The 15,410-nt window shown below is 37.8% G+C and overlaps 1 protein-coding gene and 1 pseudogene across 7 annotated transcripts in view; one reads left to right on the top strand and one right to left on the bottom strand.

The window, feature by feature from the left end:
• The window catches only part of KATNAL1 (katanin catalytic subunit A1 like 1), a 119,505-nt gene that overhangs the window by 58,568 nt on the left and 45,527 nt on the right, over window positions 1–15,410 (top strand). For all 6 annotated transcript variants that reach the window (XM_082700977.1, XM_082700972.1, XM_082700973.1 and 3 more), the window contains exon 3: window positions 27–187. In XM_082700977.1, coding sequence (XP_082557103.1) covers window positions 27–187 — 161 coding nt within the window. The remainder of the gene's footprint in view (window positions 1–26; window positions 188–15,410) is intronic.
• LOC309848955 (heterogeneous nuclear ribonucleoprotein A1 pseudogene) lies at window positions 12,668–13,935 on the bottom strand (annotated as a pseudogene). Its single transcript has one exon. The product of its transcript is annotated as a heterogeneous nuclear ribonucleoprotein A1 pseudogene (transcript).

Here is a 15,410-nt window from a genome sequence, read left to right as displayed (position 1 = left end):
ACAGCATAGAGGTTATTTTCTTTAAGGTTCGGCAGGAATTATTGGAAGAATATGAACAAGTTAAAAGTATTGTCAGCACTTTGGAAAGTTTTAAAATTGACAAGCCCCCAGATTTCCCTGTGTCTTGTCAAGATGAACCATTTAGAGATCCTGCTGTTTGGCCGCCACCTGTACCTGCAGAACACAGGTAAATGGGACTTTATATTCTCTTTAGGTGCTTTTATAGTTAATTTTGATATTCAGAGTGAAGAGAATGAAGCTTTATTTGAATGAAGTATGAAAAAATATTTGGGGGGTATTCAAATTTAATACTTGTTTAGTTTTCACAGTGATAGTTTGCAGAGTTTATTTTTGATACAAAAGTAAATCATTTGTCATGTATTTTTTAGAATTTTTACTGCTGTAAGTCATAATAGAAATCTGCTGCTAGTCCTAAAATTTATCAGTTATGTGAGGTCTTTTAGATTTTCTGTCAGCATCAAAACATGGATGGCTTTTTTGCTTTAAAACTTTTTGCTTTAAAAGATTCCGACAATTTTAGATGAAATGGTGGACAGATTGAATTCATCTGGTCGGGCCTACAGCCAGTTTCCAGAGTCCTAGTGTAGAAGGAACCTTTTCATTCCTTAAAAGTTAAAGGTCAGATTCCCTAGTGTGTCATATCAGGTTCCAAGTTTATTTCCCTGTAGTGCAGCCTATGTGTCATCTACATTAAACCTGTCTCTCGTTTTTTTCCTGTCTTTTTTGTTTTTGCACCGTCTATTCTTTGTTAAGGGGATTCCCATGATCCCCATCTGGGCTACTCATATTCATATTCCTTGTTCCATTCTCATCTGAACTGTATTTTCTCTGCACCCTTTCTCAGTTTGCTCAAACACAGAGTTTTGTGCATAGCAGTTACCATGTTGCATTTCTTTGTTCAAAAAATGAGGAGCTTTGCTAGAGCAAGGGCCATGTTTTTATTTTCTCAAAACAAAACAAATAACAAATAACAAATTTTATTGCTAACACAATGTTTGGCACATAGTAGGCATACAGTGAACATTGAATGAATAATTCCATTATTTTCAAAATGAGGAAACTGAGGCCTGACAGACCCTGACCTATAAGTTAGGGTAGGCCGGGATCCGACTTTAGGGCTTTCTGGCTTTCGGTCTCCTTAATTGTGAAGTGGTATTGTGGCCAGAGTGTTGCATCATAGAAAATAAATTTTTCTTTAGTCAGTAGCTGTGATCATGTGTTTAACTTGTTGCTCTCTTGAAGTTTTTTAAAAGCATTTAAAGAACTGTGAAAATTGGCTAATTTATTCCTTCAGGGTTTTTTCCATTGAGTTACGGATAGTTTTATGATTCTCATTATAAAAACACTGGATTATGATTCTAAGGTCTACAACAATACAGCCCTTTTCACAGATGTAACCACTTTCAGGTGTTTTGCATTAAGGTAACCATTATCTTCTTAAAAGGCAACATTTCAGGAGTCAAAGGGTTGTTACCATGGAAGTTCCAAAGTAAATGATGCCATTTTGATTTATCAGAACTTGAAAATTTTGTGTGATAAAATACCTGTTTTTTTCTGAAAGTCATTAATTCAGAAGTATACTTCTAGTTTACAGCTAAAAGCTTGTAATAACTTTATTTAGATATAGCTGACATATAATATTATGTGAGTTAAGATGTAGAGTGTATTGATTCGAGATATATATACATTTATGGTAGTTTGATTACCATGGAAGTATTAGCTAACACTTCCATTATGTCATGTAATTATCTTTTTTTTTTTTTTTTTCTGGTGGGAACAATTAAGATCTAGACTCTTACCACCTTTGAAAGTTAAAATACAGTGTATTATTGTTGTGTATGATCTCTGTGCTGTGTGTTAGATTTCCAGGACTTATCTACTAATTGCAGCTTTGTACTCTTAAACATCTTCCCAATTCTCCTCAGCCCCTGATATTTAATTCTGTTGTTACAATTTTGGTTTTTTTAGATTCTACATATAAGTGAGATCCTATAAGTGATATCCTATAGTATTTGTCTCTGTTTGACTTATCTCACTTAGCATAATGCCATCAAGGTCCATCCATGTTGTTGAAGATGGGAGGATTTTTTCTTTCTCATGAGTGAATAGTATTCCATTACATTTACATAAATGTATGTTCATTCATCTGTTGATGGACACTGTATGTTGTGTTTTACCACTTTATTCATCCATCTGTTGATAGACACTTAAATTGTTTTCATATTTTGGCTATTGTGCGCAATGCTGCAGTGAATATGGGAGTGCATGTATCTCTTCCATATCATGTTTTCCTTTGGATATATAGCCAACAGTGGCATTGATAAATCATTTGATAGTTCTTTTTTTTTTTTTTTTAAGATTTTATTTATTTATTTGACAGAGAGATTACAAGTAGGCAGAGAGGCAGGCAGAGAGAGAGAGAGGGAAGCAGGTTCCCTGCTGAGCAGAGAGCCCGATGCGGGCCTCCATCCCAGGACCCTGAGATCATGACCTGAGCCGAAGGCAGCGGCTTAACCCACTGAGCCACCCAGGCGCCCATGTTTTAATTTTTTTTAATAAACCTCCATGCTGTTTTCCATAGTGGCTGAACCAGTTTACATTCCCAGTAAGAGTGAAAAAGTGTTCTCTTTTTTCCACATTCTTGCCAACACTTTCTTCTTGTCTTCTTGATGATAGCCATTCCAACAGGCGTGACATGGTATCTCATAGTGGTTTTGATTTGCATTTTCTTTTTCCTTTCCTTTTTTTTTTTTTTTTTCATTTCCTTGATGTTTAGTAATGTTGAGAGTTTTTTTTTTTTCTGTACCTGTGGGCCATTTTAGATGTCTCCTTTGGAAAAATATCTATTTGGTTCCTCTGCCCATTTTTTTTTTAAGATTTTATTCATTTATTTGACACACAGAGAGAGATCACAAGCAGGCTGAGAGGCAAGCAGAGAGAGAGGGGGAAGCAGGCTCCATGCTGAGCAGAGAGCCTGATGCAGGGCTTGATCCTAGGACCCTGAGACCATGACCTGAGCTGAAGGCAGAGGCCCAACCCACTGAGTCACCCAAGTGCCCCCTCTGCCCATTTTTTAATTGGATTTTGTTGTTGTTGTATGGGTTCTTTATATATTTTGTATGTTAACTCCCTTATCTGATAAATGTTTTGCAGATATTTTTTTCCCATTCATAAGGTTGCCTTTTCATTTTTTGATTTATTTCTTTTGCTCTGCAGAAACTTTTTATTTTGCTGTAGACTCACTTGATTTTTGCTTTTGTTGCTTGTGCTTTTGATATCATATCCAAAATATCATTGCCAAGACCAATGTCAAGGAGTTTCTTTCCGTGTTTTTTCTTCTTAGAGTTTTATGACATCAAGTCTTATGTTTAAGTCTTTTAAATTCAGTTTAAGTTCATTTTTATGAAATGGTGTAAGATAGGGATCCAATTTTATTTTTCTGCTGTGGGTATCCAATTTTCTCAGCACTATTTGTTGAAAAGACAATTCTTTTCCCATCGAGTATTTTTGGCTCTCTTGTCAACTGTTAGTTGACTATAAATACAAGGGTTTATTTCTTCATTCTCTATTCTCTTCCATTGGTGTCCATGTGTGTATTTATGCTAGTACTATCTTGTTTTAATTACTAAAGCTTTGTAGTATAGTTTGAAATCAGGAAGTGTGATGCCTCTGGCTTTGTTCTTTTGATTGTTTTGGCTATTTGGGGTTTTGTGGATCCATACAAATTTTAGAGGTTTTTTTTGTTGTTGTTGTTGTTGATTTCTGTGTAGAATGCCATTGGAATTTTGATAGGGATTGTTGTGTTGAATGTGTAGATGACATTTTATCAATATTAATCTTCTGGGGGCGCCTGGGTGGCTCAGTGGATTAAGCCTCTGCCTTCGGCTCAGGTCATGATCCCAGGAGCCTGGGATGGAGTCCCGCATGGGGCTCTCTGCTCAGCAGGGAGCCTGCTTCTCATCTGTCTCTCTGCCTATTTGTGATCTCTCTGTCAAATAAATAAATAAAATCTTTTAAAAAAATATTAATCTTCTGATCCATGAACATGGGATATCTTTCCATTTGTGTTTTCTTTAATTTCTCTCATTAAAGTTTTATAGTATTCAAAGTATTCTTTCACTTCTTTTGTTAGATGTATTCTTAAATATTTTATTGTTTTTGATGCTATTGTGAATGGGATTGTTGTCTTTCTTTTTAGAGGTTTCCCTATTAGTGTATAGAAACACAACTGACTTCTGTATGTTGATTTTATATCCTGCAACTTTTCTGAATTTGTTGATTAGTTCTAAGAGAATTTTGGTTGAGTCTCTAGGGCTTTTTATGTGTAAGATAATATCATCTGCAAATATTGACAACTTTTGCTTCTTCATTTCTGATTTGGATGCCTTTTATTTTTTTTGTCTTGCCTAATTGTGCTAGCAGGAACTTCCAATACTATGTTGAGTAAGAATGATGAGTGTGGGCAGCCTTGCCTTATTCCTGATCTTAGAGCAAAAACATTCCGTTTTCACTTTTAAGTATGATGTTAGTTGTGAGCTTAATTGTGTGTGGCCTTTATTATGTTGAGGTATGTTCCTTCTATATCCAGTTTGTGGAGTTTTTTTGTTGTTGTTGTTTGTTTGCACCTATTTATATGTTGATATGATTTTTATTTTTCATTCTGTTAATGTATCACATTTATTGATTTCTGTGTGTTGAACTACCCTGATGTTCTAGACATAAATCCCATTTGGTCATGGTGTATAATCCTTTGAATGTATTGTTGAATTCATATTCAATGGGAGTATTTTGCTAAAACTTTGTTAAGAATTTTCATATTCCTGGGGTATCTGGGTGGCTCATTCAGGCTCCCTGCTCAATGGGGTGTCTGTTTCTTCCTATCCCTCTACCCCTCATGCCTTCCCTCCCCTGTTCATCTGATCTCTCTCAAATAAACAAAATCCTAATTTTTTTTTTTTTATTCCTTAGGGATATCAGTCTGTAGTTTTCTTGGCTTTGGTATCAGGTGATGCTGGCCTTGTAAAATGAGTTTAGAAGCGATCTCTTTTTTAAAATTTTTTTGAAAGAATTTGGGAAGGATTTTTTTTTTTTTAAGATTTTATTTATTCATTTGACAGAGAGAAATCACAAGTAGATGGAGAGGCAGGCAGAGAGAGAGAGAGAAGGAAGCAGGCTCCCTGCCGAGCAGAGAGCCCGATGCGGGACTCGATCCCAGGACCCTGAGATCATGACCTGAGCCGAAGGCAGCGGCTTAACCCACTGAGCCACCCAGGCGCCCCTAGAATTTGGGAAGGATTTGTGTTAACTCTTCTTTAAATGTTTGGTAGAATTTTCCAGTGAAGTCATTTAGTCCTGGGAATAATTTAAAATATAGGAAATATCTGTTCTGAATTGCTAGAGCACCATGATGTATTTCAAAAAGCAGTGGCCACAGATAGTAACTCTAATATTTGTGGCTCTAACTGAATAAAAAAGTGTGGCTGGCATTTGCCCATTGATGAATACTTACCTGAAAACTTCTCTTATTAGAGAAACATTAGCCCATTATTTCCTTTTATTTGTCCTCCCTTAGCTGTTTATAACACAGATCTTACTTATTTTTGCTTGTGTTTTAATGAAAGCAACAGATGAATGGACCAGAATGTATTTCTCTGAACCTCCTTTCTCTGTACTAAATTAAAAAAAGTTTTCCCTGTATGTGGCTGTTACATACTATATATATAGTATGTTTTTTTTTAAAGATTTTTAAAATTTATTTATTTATTTATTTGAGAGAGAATGAGAGAGCATGAGAGGGGGGAGGGACAGAGGGAGAAGCAGACTCCCTGCCTAGCAGGGAGCCCGATGTGGGACTCGATCCCGGGACTCCAGGATCATGACCTGAGTTGAAGACAGTCGCTTAACCAACTGAGTCACCCAGGTGCCCTATAGTATGTTTTTTTTTCTATGGATCAGAATAAAAAGCAAATCCAAGACTGTATATTGTCTGGTGGGGGCGAAGACAAAGAGTCCCATTCCGGTGTATATCATCAACAACCATGGAAAAACACCTAACAACTTCACAAGGTTCTACTAGTGAAGGAATTCTGTGTAATACATTGAGTATGCATGGGCTAATAAATAAATACTAAGATTGTAAGTTCAGTGTCGAAAGTTTTGGGAGGTTAGAGTTGTATGATATTTTTCTCCTTTTACCAGTTTGTGTCTTCTACAGGTCACATAAAACAAAACATAATGAAATTTTCACCTAGAGATAGTGATTAGTAAGTATATATTCCTTAGATATTCTTAGTTCAATGGGAAGACACTTAATCTATGAGATCCAAGTTTGAATTCTGTTCTTGCCACTTATTTGCTTCTGGATCTTGAACGAGTTATTAATCTCTCCCGATACTAGTTTTTGTTATCTGTAAAATGATAATCTGTACCTCATGGAATTAATTAGAAGAGTTTAATGTATAAGACAGTAAATGACATGTAATGAATAATTAAAATGAATGGTCAACTCTGGAATAAAGCACTACCATTTTTTTTTCAGATAAATAATAGGGGAATAACAGAATTAAAAAAGGATAATTTTCCTCCCTGCTCATTCTGCATAAATCCTTTGTTTTCTGAAACATTTGTAATAACTCTAGCAGAGAAGATTTTTTAATTGTCCAGGTCTTGTGAAGTTGGTAGTCATTTTCAGGGAAGGGATGACAACTAATTATTGATCACTAATCATATTTTTATAAGCATTATCCTATTTAAACTTACAGTGATGCCACGAAATAGCTACTATTATTGTTTGCCCATATTACTATTGCTAACTTACTATTATGAACCCCATTTGCACCTGACAAGATTGAAGTTTTTTTTTTTTTTTAAAGATTTTATTTATTTATTTGACAGAGAGAGATCACAAGTAGGCACAGAGAGGCAGGCAGAGAGAGAGAGAGAGGAGGAAGCAGACTCCCTGCTGAGCAGAGAGCCCGATGCGGGATGCAATCCAAGGACCCTGGGATCATGACCTGAGCCGAAGGCAGCGGCTTAACCTACTGAGCCACCCAGGCACCCAAGATTGAAGTTTTATAGAGTTTATTTTCCCAAAGTCATCTGAACAAGTGACAGAACCAGAATTTGAACCCAAATCTTCTCAACTTATTTTTTTTTTAAAGATTTAAAAAATCTGACAGACAGAGATCACAAGTAGGCAGAAAGGCAGGCAGGGGGTGGGGAAGCAGGCTCCCCGCTGAGCAGAGAGTCTTATGTGGGGCTCGATCCCAGGACCCTGGGATCATGACCCGAGCCGAAGGCAGAGGCTCCAGCCCACTGAGCCACACAGGCGCCCCTCAGCTTATTGATGTACATTTTGCTGCATTACTTTCCTACATACATTCAGTGGTATCTGTGGGTTTTAATATATATCTATATATCCTAGTACACATATAGATCTGTTATCTACTTGGTTAAATTTTTGTTAGAGATTGTAAGAGAGTAAAGAAGCTGCAAATAATGAAATAAGTATTGATATTTTAAATATAGTTAATTTTTCTTCTTTGAAACACCACACTGAAATTACAGTGTGAATCAGTAAGAAAATATAACTTACGTTGTTTTGTATTAAGTTTCTGGGATGTGTTTGATATATTCAGCATTAGCTACTAACTTGGTAGCCCTGCTTCTGGGTCTGTCCTTTTCACTTAATGGACCTTTCTTTTTTTTTTTTTTTTTAAGATTTTTAATTTATTTGTTTGGTGGAGATCACAAGTAGGCAGAGAGGTAGGCAGAGAGAGAGAGAGAGAGAAAAGGGGAAGCCGACTCGCTGCTGAGCAGAGAGCCTGATGTGGGGCTCAATCCCAGGGCCCTGGGATCATGACATGAGCTGAAGGCAGAGGCTCTAAACCACTGAGCCACTCAGGCGCAGGCACTTAATGGACTTTTAACACAAAACTGCTCTATCCCTATTTCTTCACACCAAGGTAATCTGTAGACTGTGGTTTCAGGCAGTGGTTTGCCACATTGTTTCAAGTTATACCTTATATGTCATGCCTCTGCTGAGTTTAATCACCATCCTGTTTTAAATCACCAGCAGCTGCTTGGATAAATCAAAACAATCTTTGAAAATGAATTAGATTCATTGTCTTAAATGTGAGGAAATTGAGCTACAAATGGTTCATGATGGGAGATAGTGGCAATATTAGAATTAAACTCCAGAGAGGTGAAGCTTCCAGATCATTCTTAGTGTCCTAAGTTAAAGGGTACTTTGTATTAAATTACTTATTTTCCATTAAGTTTATTAAGTGCATTCCCTTTATTTATTTTTTAAATTTTATTTATTTGAGAGAGAGAGAATGAACAGTGGGGAGGGGCAGAGGGAAAGGAAGAAGCAGACCCCCTACTGAGTCTGGGGAACCCCATGTGAAGAACCCCATGTGAAGAGCAGGTAACCCCATGTGGGACTTGATCCTGTGATCATGACCTCAGCCGAGGCAGATGCTTAACTGACTGAGCTACCCAGGTACGCAGTTGAATTCTCTTTAAAAGAGACCATTTGAAAGAGGTCTTTCTTCATGAGATCTGAAGCAGTAGAACAGATTTCCTGCATTGGAGCAATATTTGAAATAGCATGTATTCAATAAACCGTTCTTTATTCAACTTAAAAAATAAATATGTTAGGTCTTTTTAAGTTACAGCTTTTGGAACAGATGGCAGTAAGAATAGGAGCCCTGAAATTAGTCATTTGGCTTATTCTGTATAGGTAAAATAGAGCTATACTAGGCCCTCCAATGTTCTTTTATCTGGAACCAAGGTAAATGGCATATTGTATTTCTCTGTATATAGAAATAGTAAGATTGTTTTTAATCCAATTTGTGCTATTCTCTAGAATTTCAGCAAAGAGGAAATTCTTATTGACTTGGTTATTAAAGTTGTTGCTTTGTTTCTTTGGGTACCCAAATAAGTTACTGCTAGTATTTTAAGTCCCAGTTTGTAGTGGAAAAAGATCAAGTAAAGCCAGCGTCAAGTACCAGTAGAGAGTAGGCTACCATCTCATTCTTACTGGCATTTCATCCAGGCTCTTGCTGTTATTTTCTTGGGATTAAGAGGCAGGAGAGCCAAGTATTCTGTATGTGTTTTTGTTTTTAACAGTTCCACCACTAGTTGAGTAGTCCTTCACATTAAATTCCCTTCTCCTCACCTCATTGTTCCCCCTATAAAATGTATATTATGATGAGATTGTTTTGTAAAATTGTTTTGAAGTCTTAGGAAGAAAAACACTGTATCATTGATATAGCCAACATATATTTTTATGAACATACATCATATGCTAGGCATGATCTTTGGCCTTGTGGAAAGTATGAATGTAATAGACACCCCCCATAGACCTTGGCCTCCAGAAACCAGTAAGAGGAAATAATGCAGGCATCCTGGAAAGCTTGAACTAGGATGCCGGCATCTATTATATGCCTAGTACTGTGTCATATATTATGCCGGTACTATGCTGGGGATATGGTAGGATTCAGAATAAGACACAGTCCTTGCCCTCTTAGGCATATGGTCTTGAAAATGAATGTGAATGCCATTAGTGAGATAAAATGGATAGGATTTTGTGATTAATGAAATATAGAGATTGAGGGAAAAATTGGAGTAGATGATTAAAATTTTTAGATCAACTGTTTAATAGGAACTGGAAATGAGAACCAGAACTTGGGAGAGATTGGAGTTAGTGTTAGTTATTTAGGAATCATCAGCAAGTAAGGAATTTTAAGAAGGACATTTTAATGTCATTCTTTATATGGTGAAACCGGTTATTTGTCTAATATGATTGGCAGGTTGAGATTATACTCATTTTTAAAAAACCTTCTAGAGTTCTTTCTCTTCCAAAATTCTGTTTCTGGAGGCTAGAGTGGGCTTTATTTTTAGATTGTGGGTAGAATGCAGCTAGCAGTGTTGATTAACCACACTGACATTTATTGAGTTCCTAATTGTAAATCAGGTACTGTGCTAACAAATTCTTTACATGCTTTATTTCTTAATTCTCACAACCATCCTCTAAAACAGATACTGTAATTATCTTTTTTATTTTAGAAGAAATTGAGGTTTTTATTCTATTAAGCAACGTCATCAAATTTTGCATGTAGGTAAAGATAAGAATTTGAAAATTGTATTGAATTTGGCAACACGGAGCTCATTAGTGACTGTGATAAATAGTTTTCGTGGAGTGGTGTTGAATAGTAGAGTGGGTTCAGAGAATGGGAAGAGACGAATTGAAAACAATGAGTACATGTAACACTTCACTGAATATTACTGACAAGGGGAGTAGAGAAATTGAGTGGTAGTTGTGGAAGACAGAGTCAAGATTTGTTATTTTAGAGGGGAGAGGACTGGCAGGGTGATTGTAGGCTGGTGAGCATCTGGCAGGGAAGGGGGAAACTGTTGATGCCAGGGATGGAGGGGAAGACATCAAGGGCAATGTGCTGGAGTGGACAGGGAAGAGCCGGTCTAGTGTACAAGAGCATCTGATTCAAAGTAACTGGAGGGAAGGCCCCTAGTTAACACAGCGTGTGGGTGTAGAGAAGAGACTAGGTACAGAGGGGAGCCTTTGGAAGTTCTCTTCTGGTTATTTCAGTGAGGGGGGAAAAAGCAGGCAAGATCATTTGAGAGTAAGGTCAGAAGGAGCAGATGTTTTCCAGGGTTAAAATCCTAAGAGTGGGAAGTCCTTTCATTATTTTGTTTCTTTTGTGTAAGTTTCTCTAGGGAGCATTTGTCTTATGTTGTAGAACTCAGTCACTCATCTGAAATCTTTATTTTGGAATTCTAGACATTTATTAGAATAAGTGCCTAAAAACTTGGTATTTCTACCATTTTTTTTTTTTTTATGTTACAGAACAGACAACTGAAAGATAGTTTATCTCTAATGAATTAAAATTTCTAAGCAATGGGAACAAGATAGTGGTAAGTCAGAATGAAATCCTAACACTTTACTTTTAAATTTCGGGGAAAAGTCTTTGCCTTGCTGCACTTGAGCTGCTGTCAGCCCCCCTCTTTGCTCCTTTGGCAAACTGCTGTCATGTGTACTGTACCTGTATCACCTTTCACAGCTGTGCTTTCTGGAATAACTAGAAATCTTGGATCTCCATCATTGCGGTATTAGAACTGAATTCTCAAAGATCGCTTCCTAATTTAATAATAGAATGCCTTTCTCAAGACTTAATGTATTTAACTTTTGTAACATTTGGTAATGGTTACCATCTTTCTACCTTGGAACTTTCTTCTTAGGGCTTTTGTGACATTACAGTATTTCTTTTTCCTTCCTCTTTTTCTTTTTCGATTGTTGCCTCTTCTCTTTCTCTTATTGCTGACTTCTTGTTCTCTAGTCCCTGTCCCTCTGCTCTGTCTGTATTCAGTTCAATTCAACATACCCAGCACCCACTGTATACTTGGCCCTATTGGATGCAAAAAGTAGGGGGAAGATTCCTGCCCTCCAGGAGCTCAGATTCTAGGAAGGCTGTTTCCTTTGCCAGGAGCTTGATAATTAGCCAGACTTTGAGGGTTCATCCTAAATTTGTCACTTAGTGTCTGTGACATTCAGTCTTTCTCTCATTTTCTTCCTCTGTAAATTGGGGATCAATGCTGCAGTTACCTCATGGGTTTATTTTAGAACTGTATGATTGAATACAAGTAAAGTGTAAAGAACAGCCAGGCACATAGTATGTGCTCAAAAAATATCTGTAGTTTTCATTGCCCATTCCCCTAGCCCTTACCTCATCCCCACTAGGTATTTAGATGATTGATGTCCTCACCTTATTTAGGTCTTTGTTCACATGTCACCTAGAAAATCTTACCTGACCACCTTATTTATAATACTTATCCCCCAAGGGGGATGGGCAAAATGGGGAAAGGGTAGTTGGAGGTATAGGCTTCCATTTATAGAGTGAGTAAGTCATAAGGATGAAGTGTAATAAAGCACAAGGAATAGAATCGGTGGTGTCGTAATGGCTCTGACAGATGGAAGCTACACCTGTGAGCACAGCATTATGTATAGAGATGTTGAATCACAGTGTTGTACCTGTGAAACTAATGTAATGTTATATGTCAGCTGTACTCAGAAAATTTAAAAAATAATTTACCCCCTCACTTGTCATCACTCTGCTCCCTTACTCTGCTTTATTTTTCTTCATAGTACTTGCTGCTGCCTGATAATTTAATCTGTGTTTATTGTTTACTTACTACATTGGAAGCTTGGTAAGATCAGGGCCTTGGCTTTTTTACTGCTGTATCCTCAACACCAAGAATAGTGCTCAGCACAATGTAGGCATTCAATAAATACTTGTTGAATGAATGAATAAAATACTTTTTTAGATTTATTCATGTTTACTAATTTTGTTCACTATTTCTTTACATTTCACTCTTTTTTTTTTTTTAAAAGACACATTTATTCAGCGTCATGATCAGACTATTACATTTAGCAATCAACAGCATGGGTGCAAAAAAAAAAAATCTACATTAAAACCCTTTGTTGGAATGCTTTATACTTTCCACAGAACAGAAAGTAAAATAACCTGTTATACAATTAGTCACAAATACAGTCCTCGAGTTTTTTTGCCTATACACATGAGTATTGTCTAAAACATGTCTTCTTTGTAGCAGCTAGGCCCTGCTACCACTGTGCTTGGCTGAGTTCACAAATCTGTTGTAACCTGTAGCTTCCCTGTCACTTCTCTGGCTCTCCTCTCCTGCTAAGCTTTGTTTCCTGGCAGAAATTAAAACCTTCTGCCACTGCCATAGCTGCTGCTGCTGCTGGAACCACCATCACCATAGCCACCTTGGTTTCGTGGTTTGGCGAAGTATTGGCCTCCACCACCATAAGGGCCAGAGCTTTTGCCTCCCAAATTGCCTCCTTTCATGGGTCCAAAATTTGAGGATTGATTGTTGTAATTGCCAAAATCATTATAGCTTCCGCCACCTCCAAAGTTGCTTCCACTACCACCGCCATAGCCGCCTCCGCCTCCTCCGTTGTTAAAGCTGTCATAGCTGCCACTCCCGCCATAGCCACTGCCCTGGTTTCCATAACCCTGTCCACCACTTCCATAGCCTCTGCTTCCTCCAGAGTAACCAGGGCCGCCGCCTCCATAACCACCATCATTACCAAATCCGTTATAGCCATCCCCACTGCCACCATATCCACCACCACCTCGACTGCCACCAAAGCCACCTCGACCACTGAAGTTTCCTCCATGACCAAAGTTGTCATTCCCACCAAAATCACCTCCACGACCACCACCAAAGTTTCCAGAACTACTTCGACTTCTTTGGCTGGATGAAGCACTAGCCATCTCTTGCTTAGAGAGTGCTTTCCTTACTTCACAGTTGTGGCCATTCACAGTATGGTATTTTTGAATGACAATCTTGTCTACAGAATCATGGTCATCAAATGTTACAAAAGCAAAACCCCTCTTTTTGCCACTGCCTCGGTCAGTCATGATCTCAATCACTTCGATTTTCTCATACTGTTTGAAATAATCTCTTAGATGATGTTCTTCAGTGTCTTCTTTAATGCCACCAACAAAAATCTTTTTCACAGTTAAGTGGGCACCAGGTCTTTGAGAATCTTCTCTTGAGACAGCCCTCTTTGGTTCCACAACTCTTCCATCCACCTTGTGTGGCCTTGCATTCATGGCTGCATCCACCTCCTCCACAGTGGCATAGGTGACAAACCCAAAGCCTCTGGAGCGCTTGGTGTTCGGATCTCTCATTACCACACAGTCCGTAAGTGTTCCCCATTGCTCAAAATGGCTCCTCAGACTCTCATCGGTTGTTTCAAAGCTCAGACCTCCGATGAAGAGCTTCCGCAGCTGTTCAGGCTCTTTGGGAGACTCTGACTTAGACATGACGGCGGTGGGAGGGGAGACTTTAACGATGCTTACTCGGCGGCCTACATTTCACTCTTTTCTAGATTCAGTTTCATTTTTGCTGAAGTCTATCCTTTAGTAGTTCTTACACACATCTCTCTTGGTAAACCCTCAATTTTTTGTCTCAAAATACCATTATCTTCCTTTCACTTTTAAATGATAATTTAATCTAGTTAAATTAAATCTAATTAAATTAAATGATAATTTAAACATTAGCTTGGCAGTTATTTGTTCTCTATGTTTTGAAGATGACCCTAGTAATAGTATTATTATTGTCTTCCGGCTTATATCATCAGTCTAACTGTATGTAGGTTGCTGGTTTTTTGTCTCCCATTGTTTTCCTGATTGTGTTTTTGTCTTTGGTGTTAAACAGTTTTGTGATGACTTCTCTAACTGTGGATTTATTTTTATTCATACTACTTAAGACTTGCGCTTTTGTTTTTTCAAATTCTTCATGCTTTTAAAAACCATCTAAGCATTCATTTTATATACTATAACTAATAGTTCTATTATCAGAAATTAGTGGGAGTTATTTTTATTTATTTATTTTTTAAAATTTGTGCTGGCTCTTGTTTGTGGTAAAGTTAAAAATGTCTCTTCAAGGTTTTAGTCATTCTAAGGTCTCATTAGAGGGGTGTTACTCCTGAGAGGGTCTGTGTTTGCTTCAATCAGGTGCCCTGGGATATCACTTGCCCAGGACCACTGTTGGGTAAATTTCTTTGCCTAAGGTGGTATAAAACTGAATCTCCTATCACATGACAGCAAGCCCTTGGTTACTATTTTAAGGGGAGACACTGGCCTAACTTCACAAATAATGGATGATAGGCCCACATAAACAGAGGTACTTGTTTCTTCCACATGTGTGTTTTAAATTCAACCCTTTCAGTGAGGTTGTAATTCTTTGATAGTGCTGGCTGTGTGTGACAGTTTATTTATTTTTTTATTTTATTTTATTTTTTTTTAAAGATTTTATTTATTTATTTGTAAGAGAGAGAGAGTGAGAGCGAGCACAGGCAGACAGAGTGGAAGGCAGAGTCAGAGGGAGAAGCAGGCTCCCTGCGGAGCAAGGAGCCTGATGTGGGACTCGATCCCAGGATGCTGGGATCATGACCTGAGCCGAAGGCAGCTGCTTAACCAACTGAGCCACTCAGGCGTCCCTGTGTGTGACAGTTTAGTTCCAACTTCTTTGATTGGTTTGGGGCTAAGGCCTTGTCTCAATTCTTCCCGTGTGGTCATTAAATCTCAAGCCCTTAGGGGTGTGAGGCCTGGAAATCCCAAAGGACTGCCATGCCATCAGCGTTCTTTTATTTATATTTTGGCCATTAGGTATTTCTCTTACCCTCTGGTAAGCTTACCTATGTATATAGAAGGGTATTTGTTACATTTTATCCAGAATTCCTATAATATTTCTATTATCATAAGTTCTGGAAGGTCTTATCTTACAGTTTGTTGGCTTTGAGGACTCCTTTTTCTAGCTTAGTGAGGAACTCCTCA

This window comes from Mustela nivalis (assembly GCF_964662115.1).
Source record: "Mustela nivalis genome assembly, chromosome: 15".
NCBI classification, from domain to species: domain Eukaryota; kingdom Metazoa; phylum Chordata; class Mammalia; order Carnivora; family Mustelidae; genus Mustela; species Mustela nivalis.
The sequence above is the reverse complement of the archived record's forward strand: the minus strand, read 5'-3'. Positions and strand labels throughout refer to the sequence as shown.